At 37.0% G+C, this 20792-nt stretch overlaps 1 protein-coding gene across 6 annotated transcripts in view; it reads right to left on the reverse strand.

Moving 5' to 3' along the window:
- Positions 1-20792, reverse strand: part of LOC108976048 (nesprin-1) — a 197289-nt gene that overhangs the window by 91279 nt on the left and 85218 nt on the right. For all 6 annotated transcript variants that reach the window (XM_018944953.1, XM_018944951.1, XM_018944950.1 and 3 more), the window contains 7 exons: positions 20563-20716; positions 20337-20497; positions 18822-19790; positions 18511-18684; positions 17415-17652; positions 13829-16611; positions 7090-7395 (listed from right to left, as the gene is read on the reverse strand). In XM_018944953.1, the coding sequence (XP_018800498.1) occupies positions 7090-7395; positions 13829-16611; positions 17415-17652; positions 18511-18684; positions 18822-19790; positions 20337-20497; positions 20563-20716 (4785 nt within the window). The remainder of the gene's footprint in view (positions 1-7089; positions 7396-13828; positions 16612-17414; positions 17653-18510; positions 18685-18821; positions 19791-20336; positions 20498-20562; positions 20717-20792) is intronic.

The raw sequence follows: 20792 nt of genomic DNA on the forward strand, positions 1-20792 counted from the left end.
TAACTATTAACGAGTATTTAATCATGGATTTTTTTTTTATTTTTTTTTTTTATTATTTTTTCTAATAATCAAGTATGTATCTATGCTTGTATATTAATTTCGTTTATTTTCTTCGAAATCTCATCAAAGTTGAAAATAATTTAAATGCAAATATATGCGAAACGTAAATCCTGTAATTTATTAATTTTTTGCTAAACAGACGTTTTATTTGTTCTTGTAGCATTCTCTATKCAAAATCACAATTAACTGTCATTAATAATTACATACCGTTTTTAACTGACTACAGCAGCTATATTTAAAATACGAAAACAACAAAAAAAGAAAATCGTTAACGAAGCTATAATATCCCCTACACAAATAAAAAAGTTTTTATACAAAGACTTGATATAGATCACTTTGAATGGCAGCTATATGCTATCGATCTGAATCATTTGTGCGGAGATTATAGCCATGTATGGTTGATAAACCATGCCAAATTTTATGAAGATATCTTCACAGATAGAAGAGTTTTTCATACAAGAAACGAAGTTTTATCAGTCAGTTGTATGACACCTATATGCTGTAGTAGTCTGATCTGAACAATTTCTTCCGAGCTTGCAGCAATGCCTTAATTAATAATATCTGCCAAATTTCTGAAAGATATCTTTTCAAATGAAGATGTTTTCCATATAAGCACTTTATTTAGATCGTTCAATTTGTAGGACAGCTATATGCCAAAGTAGTCAGATATCGACGATACCGAAAAATGAAGAGCTGCTTGAAAAGAAAAGCAACTATGCAAAATTTCAGAGCGATATYTCAAAAACTGAGGGACTAGTTCCTGTATATATATACATACAGATCGACTAGGTTATGATCCTAAATCAGCTCACCTCGTCACGCGTATTTATATATACTATACATTTTGTATAGGTCTCTCAAGTTTCCTACTGAGTATTACAAACTTCTTGGCAAACTTAAATATAACCTGTATAACAAAAAAATAATTATGAAGTCCGCGAACACCCGCAAGCAAGCGTAAACCAGATAATGAGCAACATTTATCGAATGTTTATTATAGAAAAAAAATAAATAAAAGTATAAAAAAATAAAAATAATTACTGATAAATGTTGATCTTCATTCGAGTTGGCAGACCGTTCGCTTCCGTCTACCGACAGGCAAGCTAAGGCAGTTRAGTGATAGACTCGCATGTGCACAAAATATATTGGGGTTCATTTACTAAAAAAACGAGATATAACAAAGAATTCGAGCTTGCCAATACAATTACTTTAATATACAGTAACTCTTCTTCTTTTGGGGATTTAAATTTTAAGAAAAACAATTTTTTTTTTGTTTTTTATTTTATTTAATTTTTTTTTCCATTTGCTAACAGCTTACGCAAATTTTATTTATTATCGTTCGACAATATTTCTAGGATGATGAATCGAGAAAATAACTGGTATTAATCAAATAGAATGACATGAATACAGAGCTCAACTATGTATAAGGCGSGAAACATTGGCGAATCTAATACGACTTTCTCCACATTTCTCCTAATTGTTGGCAACAAAATCTACAGTTTTCATTATTAGATTATTATTAAGAATTACTTTGCTAATAAACCTATACTCGTAATCAAAATAGGAAGTTAAAAATTCCTAAAATAAACGACCCAGTCTAATTTAAATTACTGCTATGTAATTACGAATGTTTGTAAACACATGTACTCTGTGGTATAATCATAGACAAATATGCAAAATGTGATCGTTAATTATTATCAACGATAACGTACATCCTCCAGCAGTCACTTTAATTTCTCAATGATTATTAAGTGGACAGCATTACAAATAGAATATTGGCAGGGCCTATTCGCTTAGAAGTCGTTATTTTCAACCGTAAAAGCCATAATGTCAAGCAAAAATAGGAAGTCAGCAAGTCAGCAAAAACGAAGATCATAGATAAAATGAAAAAAATACAAAAAAAAAAAAACACAACAGTATTTATGACTGAATTTGTTGTCGCCATTTTCTAATTTTTAATTTTTTTTTTTTTTGTATTTTTTCGTTTGCTTTGCCTTGTCTTTCTTCGATATTTAAATTTCCTTAAGCGCCCGCTTTGCTAACTTATTACTATAATCAGTTAGTTCTAATGAATTTTAATGAAATTGAAAGTAAAACAAAAAACAAAAMAAAAATTTTAAGCTAAAAAATATTTGTTCCCAGCGGTATATTTTTGTTTGTGTATGCTTATATAATAACTTCGATTGTTTGCATATTTAAATCGGAGATTAATTATATGTTAACCGCAGACTCTTAGGTTTGCTTAAATGAGGAGTTTTTTTATTTAAATATGATTTTAAGGTTTCGGAAGATTTTTTTGATTTTCTTTACTTTCTTTCTTGATAGTATCTTATATTAACCCTTCAAAGCGTATAAGCATGTTTTCGATATTTTTGGAAAATGAAACTTGAAGACTTTTGTATATACACATACATATTTATATGTAAACGTACGTATGTTATATATCTTAAATTCTCTCAGAAACTTTGCAATGTTCCAAAATAATTTTTTCCTACTATTAGATTAAAATTACTGTATAAAAGACTATTCATAGCAAAGAATTTCAATTTTTGGAGCTTTTGCCATCTGATCAAATTTGAACCGGACCGGGCCTGTATTAAAATACATGAAAAATGGTGGTCAAATAGTATATTGAAGCCTTATTTATAAAAGCTTTGTGCTCTTAGCTTACTTCATCATGCTCYAATCGTTGGATTCCTTAAAGGACATTGTCCAATAGGCATTCAGGCTCAAAGCTCTTTATCGATTTATGTAAGTTTTTGTGATAAATTTTTATAGGAGTTTTATGCAGAACAACGGACTGTGGTTATAAGCTGTCCAAGTGAGATTCCTTTCGTCCATTTAACCTAAACTAACCTAACCAAACGAATGGTGCGACTTCTTCAATCTACTGCTGGAGAAAATAATTCGAGCTGCAGAACTGATTCGAGAAGGTACAATCTTTTATAAGAGTGCACAGCTGCCAGWGTACGCAGGCKATATTGATATCATTGGCCTCAACATCCGCGCCATTAGTTTTACTTTTCCCAGACTAGATAAGGAAGCAAATCAAATGGTTTTGTAGTGAACGAGGCCAAGACGAAATATTTCCTGTCATCAAACAAACYGTCGTAACACTCGCGACTTGGCTCCAACRTGATAASTTCGAAGTAGTAGATAATTCCGGTTCCTTACCGAAAAAAGGAGTCTTGGTTAAGTTAACCAGAACTTAACTGACAGTTGGCTACTAATCAGGCATTGAGAAAGCCCTGACAGTCAGTAGCGGGTTAATATAAGGCATGCCAAAAATATAATATAATATGTTGCTGATATTACATATATAAACACATATATTTGTATGTATAATACGCAGCTAAGTATATGTACTGTCTCTTATACACATCTAGATGTGTATAAGAGACAGGGTTAATATAAGGCATGCCAAAAATATAATATAATATGTTGCTGATATTACATATATAAACACATATATTTGTATGTATAATACGCAGCTAAGTATATGTATGTATGCGTTGACTAAAGTACGTTCGCTTGATTGACATTGTCCATGAACTTGATTTTCAGCGGACGTTTACCATAAGCTTTCACAAATAWGCACGATTATGCATATATTTAGACACAGCCCCTTTTTGTAAAAARTCACCGGCCGAGCTGCTTTGCCAAGCTAAGCTGCGCTAAGCGCTGCGCATTGGCGACAAGTGTCGCGTGCTCTCTGAGACATTCGAATGCGGTTTGGGGCGCTTCAGTCCAAATAATCACACTTGGCATATATGTAATACATGCATACACCAGAATGTATGTATGTACRTATACATAKGTATATATAAATTGTGTGCTTTTATATAAATTCTTGTATGTAAATCAAGCTCACGTTGGCATTTGAGCAGWAATTGCTGGAATTTCAATGTTGACATTAACTTTTTAAGCCGACAAAATAACACTGAAACCGATAAACATATTTTCGTTTAAAAAAAGAACAATTTCATCAAATTTTAATCTTATTTTGCCTTTTCGTATTGTTTTTTTTTTTTTTTTTGTTTTTGTTATTTCACGTTTTTATATGTCGCTCTGCAGCAAGTTTTCCAAACGCTGCTTGGCGCTTCGCTACCGAACTTATACACATATACATACATACATGCATATTCATATAAATGTGTATGTGTGTGTTAAGCTGAATTACGTCACAGTTTAAATATAAATTTGATTAGCGACGAATTATAATTGTGCTGCTGAACACAGMGTCTCCCAAATCGCTCAGCGCACTAAACGAACGACGAGTTTTGTTGTTATTTTGTCGGATTTTTCATTTCAGCTTTATATAAGTTTTTTATTTGTCTGCTAGACCGCCAATTTTGTAATGTTGCTTGCCTTAAATTCATTTTACATGTCTAAGTATTTAAGTATTTAGATGTAAACAACCTTGTGTTCGCTTTTCCAGCACATTTATATACATATATATACTAAATATATACATATGTATATATGTACATATATTCTCTTACAATTGAAAGTAATGTGGGTATATTCCTCGTTTTTCTTTAAATGTGTCAAAGCATAGTTTTTGTAGTAAAATCGAAAATAGCCCATCGATTCAGCTTATCAGCTGGTCTACTTTTTTGTAACAGTATCAAAGTAGATTAAAACTATAAATCAATGTGCACTCTCAATTAGCAGATGCGATTACTGGMGCTATTACTCGATTCTAAATACTAAAGCAATGTGAATAATACTGAGGTAGTGCAAGTTTGTATAGCCTGCACAGGGTATATTAAGTCTAGATATATATGTGAACTAGTCCAATAGTTTTTGAGATACACTCCGATATTTTGCACATATACTTTCTACTATACTATTCAAGGAGTTSCTCATTTGTCGGCATGGACAATATCGCACCACTTTAGCATAAAGCTGTCATATAAATTGCACAATCGGAATCAAGTCCTTGTAGAGAAAACTCTCTATTTGATGGGATATCTTCCCGACATTTAACACAAATTATTTTTTACTATAACGCTACAATATCAGACAAAAAATTTYACATCGAAGCATTATAGCATATAGCTGTCATACAAATTGCATAATCGGAATCAAGACCTTRTAGGGAAAACTTTTTTATTTGACGAGATATCATTCCGAAACTTAATTTAAATTTATTGGTCCTCAGTGACTATTTCCAGTTCTCAGATCTCAAAATAATGCTCGCTGGAAAGAAATTTTCGGCGAATGTAGACGTGACCACCGAAACTGAAGCCTATTATGAAGCAAATGAYAAATCGTACTACGAAAATGGTATCGAAAGGTTTGAGGGTCGCTGTAATTAGTGTATTAAAGAAACTGGTAAGTATGTTGAGCAATAAAACAAATTTTACCAAAAAAAAAAAACATAGACGTAGAAGGTTTTCAATTAACTTCTGATATACATATATTTCTTTTATTTATTTAACAAAAAAATTTTTATATTGATATTCATAGGAAATGCTAAGTGTTATTTATTCAGAAAAATGAGGAATGTAATACATAAAACTCTATGCATTGGAATTAACAAACAGTTTAGTAAATTGCCTTAAAGRTATTTAATTTTTAATTTTATTTTATCTACAAAAATATTACAACAGCTGAAAAAAGAAATTTTGAACGATCGAGAATACATGTGTGAGTATATACATACAAAAGTACATATAAAGCTATGTGTGTGGTTCTCGAACCTAAGCCTTCCTGCCTCACCTGTTTGCTGTTACGCTCGACTTCCCAAATGAACTTTTATTACCCAACGTACTATTGCCACGGTAAGTAAAAAGTGCTAAGCGCATTAGCGAACGCAATAAGTGAATACAAAAAAACACAAAAAAGCAATTCATGAATCTTAAAGACCTCATATTATTGTGCACTTGCATGATAAAGCAGTCACTGCATTAATTAATGTCTTACTTCATTTCTTTTTAATTGTACTATTATTCTTAAGTCCATGGCCTTTCAGCTAGCCTTCTGAATAGCTAGCTTACAGAAATACAACTAACGGAAAAGTTGTAAGTTTTCTTATAACTGTTTCTGGGTTTTATTTTCATTACCCACAGGTGTCATATCAGATACCTTTACTTTGTTACTTTGAGTTCATAGAATATGAAAGATCTATAGATAATTTACTTTCAGAACTAATGAAATGACTTTATCATCATGTTCTAGGAGTACCTAGAAGAATAAGTAAATATTTATATATATTTAGCCTTATGTAATTGTACGCATATGTTCGGCATCCTTCTCGGTGGCTAATGGCTTTTTGGCAAGTACCGACTACATGATCCCACCTTTTCATTGGGAAAGAAGCTTCAGCGAAACATAGGAAAATATGGTTATCGTGACGACCTGTTTACTGTAAGCAAGACCTTAAATATTTGCGCAGATGCCTCAAGTATTAAGGAATTAGGCATAAGGCAGCATTTTAAATTGCCGGACCCCAGCAGTATATTTCTAGCAAAGGTCTTTGCTGTTGAGAAAGGCGCGTAGCTTGCCTCTAATGCATCTGCAGTTAATGTCAGAGTCAATATCTACGTAGACAGCCAACAGCAAGCAAGGCAGTAACCTTAATTCGCATATCGGCCAGAATTCTTATGGAAAGCATGGCAGAAATGGAGAATGTCGCCAGAGCCAAGGGAATTTCAATCAGATCTGCTAAGTCACGAAAGCCCTGTCTATACAATGTTCTGGGCAGAAGGTGGGATGGAGCAATCTATCTGGGTGCAAAACTGCAAAAGTTGTTAAATTTCATTCGACTATCTCATCAACAACGTGAAAAATTTTGATGATCCCTAAATACAAAACTTCGCCTTAAAAGCACTGACTTGAAGACGATTTTAGAGACAGTGTCTCTTGAGCAAAATTGTTCAGAATGATGCCTATAATATTTGCCCTGCATTGCAACCCGCTCTAATATGTACTTCTCTTTGCCAAAATGTATCTGTTAACATTCTACCTTCCTCCTTCAACACTTAACCCTTAAACTTATCGACTTATTTATTAATAGACACTTACCTGGATGGCATTCTTTGTATCTTCCAAATGACGTCGCGACCTAACTACTGGGTCGACATTGCGGAATTTATCTTCCAAACGGCTAATTGCCTTCTCCCAGCTATGCAAGTGATTCTCAAATTCGTCCCAACGTTCAGCAATGCTCTGCAATGAATCGCGCCGAGTCTCGAGTCCCTTCAACAAATCGKTCCACAAACGATTCAATTCTGCGTTATCCTGTTCAATCAGCTGACGATTGCGTGCGTCGGCCTGACGTATAAGTCCTTGCGCCTGCTGATTGGCGAGTGTGATGTCACTAGCTTGGCTCTGTGGTTGTAGTTGCGTTGTTTAGTAGTGAGTGTGTGTGTGGGTGGGAAAAGAAAAAGTAGAAGAAAAATTATAAATTACACAGATGTTTTCATGAGCACATGACGTTGTACGTATGTATAATCTTAATAATTATGGAAAACAATATGTTTTTAATCAAAATAATTATTGCAAAAAAAAATTATGAATGCTGCAAATGGAAAATTATTGCTCATGTCTAAATATAAAAAGTTTTTTTTTTTACATTTTTAAAATTATTTATAAATGTTGAAATATTGATTTATATTTAAAAAAAATTGTTTCCAAAACATTTTTTCACACATTTTAAATATTTCAAATAAAAATTTTTATAAGGTATTGATTTTTAATTTAAAACGTTTTTAGACATCTTAAATTTTCTATTAAAATTTTTACGCAAGATGTTGATTGCTCATTTCAAAAAGCAGTTTTCAAAACTTTTTTTCGCATATTTACTTTAAGTTTCAAAATTTGCTTTCAATACATTTTTTGGTCATTTAAAATTTTTTATTCAATTGTTTTTCGCAAAATATTGGTTTATTATAAATTATTATAAAAGTTATTTTCAAAACTCTTTTTTTACACATTTTAAATTTTAAATTTAAAAAAATGTTCGCATAATATCGATTTCTAATTTCAAAAATTTGCTTTCAATTCGTTTTTTAAATATTTTAAATTTTCTATTAAAATTTTTTCACAAAATATTGATTTCTAAATTTTGTTCAAAACTTTTTTTTACACACGTTAAATTTTCTACGAAAATTAATATATTATCAACAATGATAATATATTAATTTTGCATTTGTAGAAAATTTCGAAAAAATTTTATTTTTGGCTGAACACGTTGGCACTTGAACCTCCAAACAGGAAAGCGCTTGGAGCTAGTGTGCGGTGTGTGCGCACAAAAATGCACTTCGGTTCGTTTCGTTAGTGCGTGCCACGTACAAATTACACAATGAACACATTTTCGCCGAGGCATTTCTGCATATTCGTAGGCGGAAAATATACCTATGTCCACCAAACTGGAAATCGTACAAGCTGTGTGGAAATTGTCAGCAAATTTTCGGTCAAAACTGAACGGAAATACTAACAATGGCGGCGCCRGCTCACCTGAAAAGTAATTTGAATGCTTCGAAAACTGTAATTGATTTTTTAACACTCCAACGCGTTGCACTTGGCAGTCTGCAACACAATGTGCAGTTAGTGTTTTTTTTTTAAACAATTCGTTTGAAATTTCGGAAATCACTGCACACGTTTCACCGTTACACAGTTAATACTCGTATATTACACGTACTTTGAGCTGTGCGCTTCCTCAACTGCACATATAAAATTGTGTGTATATATATACTTTTTGTAGGTATGTGCGTGTATCTATGCGGGCCAGCGCGGCGACAGCTTGCGGCACTAACGACGTGTTTTCACAAATGTTTTTTTTTCTTTTMTTTTACAAATAAATATTTATATTTCACTGTTGTTGCATGTTTTATATATTTTTCTATAGTTTACAGCTTTTTTCAATGAAAAATGTTATGCTGCTTTAATTCCAGCTTTGACTTGAAGCACTTTTTCACTTCGTCAATATGCGTGTGTGWGTGTTCTTTTGTTTTTGCTATTTTATACGATTTCTTGTACTCTTTTTCCTTTCCGTTCTGTGATGACGACACAGAATTACACTTTAATTTTTTAAGAATTCGAAATTCACGCTCGTTACCGACGAAGTCTCAACTGGAAATGATTTCATGTGCCGCTCATAAAATCGCTAAAACTCGCAACGACAAGCTCATAATGTCCGTAAATAAGTGAGTATCTGTGTGTGCGCGCAATTCGGTGTTTGCGAAAGAGCGCCTCGTTTTGAGCTACAGCTTACACTTACATATTACAGAAGCACATAGATATAAAAATAMATATATGAGTATGTGTATGTGTGCGCATACTGACCACAAAGCAGTTATTAAAAAAGTTATAAAAGTCGTTGAGGTGGGCGGCATACATATGTGATGATGCATGCCTTCGACATTTCCAGAGCGCAGAGCGTACAAGAGCGCARGCTTACAAAYCGCGCAGAGCGCACTGAGACCGTGGCTAACAATGTTGGCAAACAAAARCAAAGAATTGTGTATTAAAATTAGCAAAAAACGGCACASAAAAGCCGGCACTCGCTGTCGGACTAGGTGAAAGAGTGAATAAGTGGAAGAGAATGAAAATGTAAAACAAAGCACGAAAACACGTTATCGGCAAGTGAAAAGTGAACGAGGCCTATGAAATCAGTTAAAGTTTTTAGTTAAAAGTGGCATACGATTGGATATATGAAGAAAAAGTTTAGGAATAAGCGCAAACATATTTGATTTATGGAAGAGTTAACTTTAACTATGGATTCCAATGAGTACATTTCTATGGCCATGTGGACCGTAGGTTCCAATGCTATTCTATTCTGGCAATAATCATCCTCCGACAGACAAGGTCGAACATACGCATGTACATCTTAAGCGATGGCGATTTTCACAAAGATCTGCAACCATTTGCAGAAGACTCTAAACTTTTATGTGTATTTTTCTTTTTCTTTTTTGTTTTGAAGGTAAAATACAAGAGTATACCAAAACTAAAAGAAAAAAGAATAGAATTTTATCGAAACCGAATACGTGAATAGGAGTAGCTTATAAAGAAATGAATTGAGTAGAGCATTTCCATGATAAATCCTGAAACAATAGTAGAATCCTAACATCGCAAGTCTACTAAGAACTAGTTCAATATACTCGTATGGCACAATCGATACAGTTGGACAACCTCTTTCGTTCGTACCCGAGTCATGTGACGATAATGGTTTGGGTTTATCGCAGATCGTTCCGTAGTTATAGACACGACCCAAGGTCTGCAGCCAATTGAGTAAAGCTTGAAATTTTTATTGTYATTTTTAAGAGAAAAATCAAAGAGYACACCCTAAATAGGAGAGTAAAATTTTTTGATCACACGTGCTTTTCGTACCTGGCTCATGTGGATTTATCACAGATCGTTCCAACGCTATGGATACAACCGAAGGTCTACAGTCGCCTGAATAGGGCTTAGCAAGTACCCGGATCATAAAGTGATAGTGCTCATTTTAATTTATCACAGATCTCGTCGCCGTTGTAGACAAGACCGAAACTAGTCTTTCGCAGATTTCCAAAAATATTGGTAATAAGAATAAAGAATCCAGGGATGGACCAATAATAGAACTTTCTTACCAAAAGCATACAGATTAAAGTATAAYCCCAGAATCAACACTAGATTTTCCTACTTGTTATTATTTACACTGCTAGTCCCATCTTTGGAATTAATAACCTCTATTTTGCCTTGTCATTGAACACTGATGCCAGCCACCTTGATCAGTTAACGATTATCGATAAAAGTCAAATCACCAAAGAAAAGGTGCAATTAAACCTAAAGAAAGTATGCAACGCACAGGAAAAGAGAAAATCCGCCGAATTGACGGATTAAAACCAGCAACCTTTCCACTGAAATGGTAAAAGTTAATACCTAAGTAGAGAAGACGACTTAAGGCAAAGTCAGAATTGTTGTAGCAAAAGAGATTAATTGTCGACGGGAAAAGCTTTCAACATCGCATTAACCTTTTTCCTTATACGAACCAAGAACTGGCTTAATTAACAAGCATGCATGCGCTTAAACCGCCAGACTACACATTAGGAACCACAAAGACCGAAGTGAAACTCACAAAATTTCGATAACGAACAAAAAATAATGCCGGCATGTGCAGTTTTACTCAACACACACACGCAGTATAATATACTAGGCCACCAAAAACCCCGGTGACTTTGACGCATGTAGTCGGTGGGAAATGATATGCGGCAAAGGGCAACCTCTAAGTGCAACCAAGTGAGAAGTGGAAACAAAAACAAAAAAGATGAAAATTAAAGCTGAAAAGCGAAACGAGAAATGAAATGCAGAGAAACAGCTGACCCATGGGGCGAAACATAATGCAACAATAAGCCGACGCGCTTCAGTCGGCCAGTTAACCATTCGTCGTTATGTGTTAACAATTCGCCATTAAATTCCAGCATACTGTGAAGCGAGAGCGAGAGAGCGAACTCCAATGCYGCACGAGTATTGAGTCGGCATTTGCACAATGTGTGGAGCGCTTTTGAATCCGCGTGGTGCTGCCAAATTTATACTTGATAGCCGGCCAACGCGACTCTACAGTGTAGACTCTCCACGCAAGTGGCAAGGTATGCTCAGTTAAGGAATCGGTATTCTTACGCGAGCATACATTCGCTCTATACTGAAGAGCCATTGTGTTTGCTCGGCGCCTGTTGATGGTTATAATGATGATGATGTCATTTGGCGTACGAGTTTCACATTCAAATGCCCGCACATGGTTTATCGCAGTATCTGTGTATGGGCGAGTAGGCATGGCTTTTGTACTCTGCTATAATAGTTAACATGTGCTGCCTCACTACGCGCTCTTGGTTGTTGGCGCTTTTTATTCTGAACACAGATGCTGGTCGCAATCTTCATTCGAACGCTGCCAAACAACCGAGCGTGACAAGGCAATTAACGAAACCGAGTTTCACTCTCTTAACACTTTCGTCTGTACGTTTTTACAGCGTGTTTTTTTATCCTGACCTGTCCAGTTGGGTGTGGTGCGTACTGCTGGCTCAGTACCACAAAAGGCATAAATGGTGAATGCAACAAAATGTGCCGAACAAGTTTCCTTACAACTTTTGCCGGCCGGCAGTCAATTCGTACCGAATAAAAATAAACGAAAAGTGAAAAACGCAAACAGGAATGAAGAAGCTAGACGAAAAATATGCCGAATCTGAAATGTTCACACTAGTACAGTGGGCTGAAGTCGATGAAATTTCATTTAATTACAAAAATAATTAAAATTAGTTTTCAAAATTATAATAAATTGAAAATAATTTTTGAATYATTACAAAAAAATAAAAAATTAATTATATTAACTAAAAATACAATAAAATAAAAACAGAATCAAAAAAATTCAAAAACAAATAAGGTATGACTATTTGCCAGCATCAAATCCGGAGAAATAACTGAAGGTGCTTAAGGTTTGCAAGTTATATGAAGCTTAGGGCAAGTATATATACCCTATTTTTTTCTCTTTTAGGCACAAAAAATTCACCGCCATTACAAAACCCTCAATTCTACTAAGCTAACTTTCATATATCGGTCAATTTTAGTAGTTTTAACGGGCGGTGAGCAATGTCAAAAGCTYCATCAGGATCGGGAATGACCTCTCCGAGCCGTTCGATACTAAACGAGGTTTCAGACAAGGCGAATACCTATCGTCCGACTTCTTCAATCGACTGGTGGAGAAAATAATTCCAGCTGAAGAGCTAAATCGTGAAGGTATAATCTTCTATAAAAGTCTACAGCTTATCAAACAAACAGTCGTCGCACTCTTGACTTGTCWCCCACGTGACTATTGACAGTCATAACTACGAAGTTGTAGATAAMAGATGCTATTTTGGACTGAGTAGGCAATTGAAATGTAAAGCCCTCTTTTRACGAACAAAGACCAAACTCCATACACCCCCGTCCTTCTATATGATGCAGATGCATGGACGATTACAAAATCAGATGAGTCGACGTTACGAGTTTTCGAGAAAAAGGTTCTGCGGAAGATTTATGGTTCTTTGCGCATTGGCAACGGCGAGTATCGCATTCGATGGAACGAATCTGAGAGATTCGACGCAGGACCTGCAGGAGGAAGTAGAGAAAAACCTCCACTCCATTGAAATGTCCAGGTGGAGAAGGACCTGGCTACATTTGAAACCTCCAATTGGCGTCAAATAGCGAAAGGGAAAAATGACTGGTGCGCAACGCAAACAAAGAAGAAGTAGTTTTGTGGGGAGTGGGCGCGGTAATAATAAGATTTCACCCATTTTCACAGTGTTGAAAAAATTGCCCTGAGCGAACTGAACGGTTATTAGAGCTGAGCGGTTTATGTATTATGACCATTAAACTTATTATTAGAGGACTGAACCACGCCCACTTTCTAAAATAATTTCAATCATAGCTCGCCAATGAAATTCTTTGTATTAAATAGCAGCTTTGCAGCTTGTTGTGGAGATTACTTTCAGCAAGACGTTTCAATTTTTACTAAGTTATCGCTTGCACAGACGGACAGATGAACGGACGGACAAACAGACAGATTCCAGGATTTCAACTTTTCTCRTCRTTTCAACTTAACTCGATTATTTTTAGGTTATGCAAACAACCGTTAGGCGAACAAACTCAACTCTGGAACAGCATGTTACAGGAGTATAATAATAACCTGAGTCAAAATTAAACCAAATAAACTAAAAAAATAAAAAATACTGCTAATTGCAATTAACTTTCTTCAAACCGTATTTTAGTTAACCAGGCWTTCAGTTAAACCATTATATAAATTTACACTCACCTGCACATTGCCGATGGCGTGCGTCAATTTCTGTATGTTGAAATGCAGGCCAGCCAAATTCTGTACGGGTTCATCGCTGAACTTGCTGCGTTCGATGGTTGCTTTGACGCGCTCCACCGATTGCTGATATTCACGCCAACGCTCGACCTCTTTCTCCAATTCGCCTTGCTGCGATTTGGCCGTTGCAATGGTGTTGGCCAATTTAGTTTGATGTTGTGCCAATTCGCGTGACAATTCCGACTGTTCGAAGCTGCTCAGCGAGGGCCAAATCTTATCGGCGGCTTCTTGGATTTGTTTATGCACCAAATTCTTAATTGGCGTCTCATTGCCGAAGAAGATCTTATGTTCTTCCAAGTCTTGTACGAGATTTTCATAGTCGATACCATGTTGACTATTTTGTARGCGTGTCTCAGCTTCGTGCACCCAATCATTGAATTTGGCCACCAATTTCATGTAYTCAAGACGTGAATCGCGATTGTTGATCAAGTACTTCTCGCGATCTTCAAGCTCTTGTGGCAGTGAGGAGACTAATGAACGACCTTCGGAAAGCATTTCAACCAGTGAGCCAGGCATGCCGACCTCGGTCTTAACGCTAGCATYGATTTTGTCGAATTTATCGAGATATCCTTGGATTTCGTTGCGTAATTTGTGGTGTTTTTGAATTTCATGTTCTACAGATTCAGGATCACGATCCAATAGGGGTCGTGACTTGGCAGACGCTTCATTATTATGCAACCAGTCAAGAATTTCTGAGAGTTCGGCAGCCATTTTGCGATGGTGTTCGAGTTGTACTTGATGTTTTTGTCGTTGTGACTCGACTGCCTTGCGTAGGTTCTGTAGTTGATTCTTAAGTGATTGCAACTGTTCAGTAATGCTGTTCTTGTCAGCGGCAGAACCCTCCGATGCGATCTTCTGACCCTTATCGGTAGCAGAGGCCAGCAGACCCTCACATTCTTGTATCTTGACAATAACATCGTCGTACTTGTTGATTTTGTCCTCCAAGCTGTCAGGTGAATTCTCAATATCGATTATAACATCAGTGTATTTCATGATGAAAGCGATAATCTCATTGATCAGCGCAATGAATTGCTCGCGTAGCAACAACAATTGACGCAGATGAGCCAGTTGATCCTCAATCAATTTAATCATGTCATCCTGTTGCTGTAATATACTCTGYAACTCGGGTAGATCATCCATTTGAATGTCACCCATTTTGTTCTTGCTATCTTTGAGTTCCTTCAGTATACCCTCGTACGCGCCCAGCAAATCTTGTACATCTTCGATCTTTGAGCCGATTGGTTTATTGAGTTCACGCAAGCGTTGCTGTATGGTGTTGAGGAACTGCATGCAGTCAGCCAATTTACCCTTGGCATCCTTGTATTTCTTGATATGATCGGAGAGCGTGTTTACGCGATCCTTAATGTTCTGTGTCACTTTACCGTAACGGTCCTTCAAATTTTTGATATCGTCGTTCAGTTTCAACTTATCAGGATTGCTTAGCGTGGGCAAAATACCTTTGCCTTGGTCGGCCACATTGTTCATTAAGTCAGCCTTGCTTTCGGCATCCTCTAGCAATTTCTTGTAGTGAGCTATTTGTTCTTCCAAAACTGGTACACTGGTTGTACGCAATTCACCAGCTGTGGCGGTTTCCATCTCATTCAACCAATCGCTCATATTCTTCATAGCATCCTCGAATGATTTACGTCCCTGCAAGAGATCGCTTAAAGCTTTAGCACGCTTGCCACTCTCATCCTTTAGGGTTTGATAATCGCCGRCTATTTCATCGAGTATTTTCTGCAAAGCTGCTCTATCTGCCTCCGGACAGTCCTTCATTATATTCGCCGCTTGTCGTTGTACATCGCTCAACACCGAATCATTGAATTGTTTCGCTTCATCATCGTACTTCTTATTCTCTTGTATTTTCTTCTCGATTTCGGACGATGGCAATGGATGATACACAGGCAATTTACGTACTTCGGCAATCTTCGATTTCAACCAAGCGCGTGCCTTCTCCAAATCAACTTCYAGCGCTTTACGYGCCTTAGACGCATCCAGTGCACGATCTAATTCGCTCTTGAGCACCTCGGAAAGATTCTTTTGCTCGGAATTCAATTGCCGYAACGCCGACTCGAGTTGTGCATATTCGACGGGCTCAAGTTCGGGTTGCATATTAGCGATACGTTTCTCCAAAGCGTCAGCTTGTGACTTCTTCGCTTCGGCTTCCTTCATAATGCCCTTAATAGCTTGTTGACGTGCCTCAGCTGCTTTTGGTTCATAACCCATTGCAGTAGGTGTTTGCAGCTCTTGTATCTTGTCCTTAACCCAGTTATGTAACTGTTCGATTTCACCCTTAGCGCCATCAACGCCCTTATTGGTAACGTCAAGTAGCTGWGACTTACGATCGATGCGTTTGCCGAGATCCGCATAACGGCGATCCAATGATTTCATCTGTTCTTCAACCTGTTGCCCATCCAAATTGCTAATAGCSTCTGCAACTTGTGCTGCTTTGCCCTTCAGCTCTTGGATTTTTTTCGGACCTTSTTCTTCAAACTCTTTCTTGATTTCATTGATGGCAGCCTTTTTCTGTGCACAATTCAAACCGGAACCTTTATCCAATACATCCATACGTTTGATAAGCGAATCAAACCAGTTTTGTACATCCTGTACACCTTGACGATAGCTATCGATATCATTCTGACCAGCTTGTTTCTTAGCAATAGCGTTCATTAACTCGGACTCGAGTTTGTCGAGGTTGTCGTCGAGATCAGTGTCATCATCGGCTACTGCAAGTAAAAGTATGAAAAACATTAGATCAAGAAAGGACAGAAAGTATCGAACACTTTAAAAGGTGAAACGTTAGAATATTATTAAGAGCGATATAAAAGGTGCTGGTTCTGAAACAGGTGACATTTTAGAAATTCGTTAGGGTTTATCACGAAACCGGTATAATATCCTGTATTAAGTATCCCATGAARTTAGCAATACCCAAAAGGAAACTTCGGAGACCCTAAAAAACATATATAGTATGAAAATTTAAATGATTAGCGTTCAAAGCTGACGTGATTTAGTCATATCCGTTTATCTCTCGGTAGTCACACGAACTAGTGCTTCACTTTTTGCGATTTCTCTTTGAAAATTTGCACATAATTTTTTTTTTCTCTAAAGAGCTGCTCATTTGTCGGAATCATCGATATCGGGCCACTATAGCATATAGCTACCATGAAAACTGAACGTTCGGAACCAAATACATGTATGGACAACTTTTTCATTTCACGAGATATCTTCWTGAAATTTGGTATGGCTTGTTTTCTTGGTCARTTCTCCGTAGAAATTGTTCAGATTGGACCCCTATAGCATATAGCATACTGAACAATCGGAAGCGACTTTTTCTAAAAGAAAAAACGCTCCATGCTTTGGCGTGGGTTATTCTCCAAAGCAAAGCTTTGCCATCATTCAAACTGAACGATCACAGTCAAGCTCTTTTATGGAATATTTTTAAGGATATTTTAGCTTCGGTGCTGCCGAAGATAACGTCTTTGTTTTTTCTTCGTTTATATGCGAGATTAATGCGTACTCTGATACTTACATGATCCTGTCATCTCCAACATAAGTTGTGAACGCTTATCGCCAATCGAATTCAACAAGTCATTCATGGCCACCAACTCTTGTTTAGCTGCTTCCGGACGCAACTTGCATGGCCGCGTTAACCAATCACTAACAGTTGTTTCCTGTTTCTTAATCCAATCTTGGAGCTCGGCGCGTTGTTTCTGCTGTTGCTCTAATTCACTCACTGAAGCGGTCAATCCACCCAAGTGGGATTGCACCTAAGCGAAGGAGTTAAATAAAATTGATTTGTAAGTATAATAATGGCAATAACAGCAGGCATTATGAACCCAACCCTATCCAACCTAGTACCGCGTATGAAAAAATTTTGCCCGGAGCAACCTTATCAGAAATTTTTTATGTACAGTGTGTGTGTGTTATAGCAAAATGGTGACAAAATTTTGTTTTGTTGGCCAAATAGGTACATGAAGCAAGTTAAACAAGAAAATTAGTATGAAGCTAAGTAGTAGGAGCAAGGCATTTCCTACAAAGCTGGCTGGAAAAGCAGCTCAAGCGGCGGCGAACTTACCTTAGTGATTAAAGCATTAAGCTTGGTTACACGCTCGCTATTGGAGCGCACTGGATCAAGCGGAGCATCTTTGGTCTGTGGTAACTCAAGTGCGACATCAGCTTTTGCGGCGATGTTGCTTGAGTACTCTGCGCGGTTACTCGGCATCTTTACGGAAGTTAATTAGTTCGGATTTTCAAACGGGTTTGGCGGAAGTTGTGGTTAAGCGGGCGGATAGGAATTTTTTGTATTGTTTATTTTGGTTGATAAATGGCAGTGTGCATTATTGTTGTGTAAGTGCAGCGGTTTACAAAAATCAGGAAAATTAATGCAAAAATAAAATACATAGGTTATAAGGAATGCTAAATTACACAAATAAATTATTAGTAAAATAAAAAAGTATTTTAAAAAAGATGTATTCCGTAGCAGGTGATACCACAAGGGTTTGTATACTTCTTTTTTTCTTTTGCACAAAAATGCGGCATAAATTTGCCGTTTAAGGTTTACATAGCTTTACTACATTCAGTTTTGAGTAACAAGTTTCCCCATATAATGTTTGTCTAACACTTACTTGATCCAATAAATCTTCCAGCTTGGCGCGCACAATGAGCTCACGCTCGGGTATGGTTTGCATGGCAGACTCCAGCGGAGAGCTGGGACGGCTGATGGAGGCGGTGGCGGCTTCACAAGCTTGCACAGCGGCGGCAAGGCGGGACTTTTCGTTGTTCAGTTTGGTTTGCAGATCCTGTGAGACAAATCAGGAATAACAATAAGAAAAATGTAGAAAAATATATTTTTGAAAATCGTAGACCAGCACTAAACAAAACTTAAAACAAAACTTAAAACAAACAAAATTTGAGTCAAGCTCTGCATAGCACTCACCTGTGCACACTTCAATTGCTGTTGCGCCAGCTGCAAACTGGTGGCGGGTGCATCCAGCTCGTTTTGTATGACCGGTTCGTAAGCCTCCAAATTGCGCATTATGCTATCCAGTGTGTCCTCGTATTCCTTGAATTTAGCCAAGGACTCGTGTAAACGATTCCTGATCTGCACCGAGGTTTGCAACAATGAATTGTAGCTGTCCTGTATATTCTGAAGCTGTGACTCGACAGTGTCGCGTATGGCTGGTGTTGTCGGCTCGTAACGCTTGATTTGTGCTTGTCCCTTTGAATTCAAATCGTCCAAATTGGATTGATACTTTTGAATTTCATCCAATAAAGCTTCATGTTGCTTGATTTGTTCTTCGGTTTGCTCGCGATTCGAAATAAACAACGAATTGTGCGCCATCAGTTGGAAGGAAATTTGCAACAGCCATTTCTCGATATCCTGCAAGCTCTGATGATAGGCATTGTAGTCGGCCATTTCGTTCTCCAAACCCTTAATGTAGGCAGCGCAATCGTTCTTCACTTTCTCCCAACGTGTTTGCTTTTGGTGTACAGAATCTACTTCGGTACCTAAGCCCTTGGCTTCGCCCAATAGATTCTCAATATCAATGCCCTTCTGTTTGATTTCGTTTTGTAATGTCTTGTAGCGTTCGAGCAGTGTCTTCATTTCGCTCAGTTCACCCTTAGTGTCGGGCACAGATTTCAGTGTGTTCTCAGTACTGACGAGCCATTTCTCGAGTTTGTCGCGATTGTTGGCAAAGTCGGACCAGCGGTTCTGTGCTTGCTTCAAGTCACTCAGCTTCTGCTTGACGGCGAGTCCCAATGCGTCCCAATCTTCACGTACTTTAGTCATCAACTCACGCAGGACCTCTTGTTTGCCTTCAGGTGTTATGTTCGACGCCTTCGTGTACGCCTCTTGTACCATACCAAGCAGATGTTGACCCTCAGGTAGACGTGATGCTAAGGACTGTAAAGGGAGTAGAGGTTAAAGTACAGTTCAATTTGAGGTAATATATTATAGTATATGACATCAACGTTGTCAACGTAGGTTAATAATTTCTTAAGGGGAGCTTTATATAATAGTTATTGAATATAGGAGACTACAATATCTGTAGCCGCAGGAAAATCAAAAAGTGAGAAGGGAAGGCATTTAATTTTCTTAACAAAATCATATACTGAAATCAAAAGGTGTTCATAGAAACTTCTGAGGCTACATAGGGTTGAAGTGGTATGCGAAGACAATCCACTCTGAATTCGGGGAATAATTACAAGCCAGAGGAGATTGTCTGATACTGTCTCTGTTGTGGTTGCTTACAATAAAGCTTTCTATGAAATTAAACCTATTTTATTACATTCTGATCTCCCACAAGCTGTGGTTCAAGACAGTTAGCTGTAGTGAAAATCCGAAAGTCAAAAACATGGATTTTTGACTCTCTATAATTTACCGACACGACTATTTTCAAAATTGTTCAACCAAATATATGAAGGATTTCTCAAATCTATATAAACTTACGTTGACTGTCTCCAGTTGTTGTGCTATCTCGCTAACATCACCATCTACAGTGCAGCCATCAAGTATTTCTTGCGCCTTCTCAATCCAAGCATCCATTTCCTTCTTATAATTCAAGAACTCGGTGTGATCCGAGAGATTCTTTTCGATCTTGGAAACGAGACCTGAAAAAGTTATATCAAATAATTAGTAAGCTCTGTAGACCATTGGTCTCGGATCAAGCATCCACCTTGCGCCAGTGTCAATAGTTTGGTGTAGTTAGACTGAGTTTCTACAGTTTGATCACGAACTCGGGTACATGCACTGTGTTCCATGAGCAATTCACAGGCATCGTTCAGGTCTTCGACATTATCCTTCTCCGCCACAACTTCCTCCAATAATTTCTGTTCAGAAATTCAAAAATTTAGTTAAGTCAAGGTAGATACTATCTTTTTTTTTATAATTTCGATTAAAAGTTCT

This window comes from Bactrocera latifrons, unplaced genomic scaffold, assembly GCF_001853355.1.
Source record: "Bactrocera latifrons isolate USDA-ARS-PBARC rearing strain unplaced genomic scaffold, ASM185335v1 scaffold_72, whole genome shotgun sequence".
NCBI lineage: Eukaryota > Metazoa > Arthropoda > Insecta > Diptera > Tephritidae > Bactrocera > Bactrocera latifrons.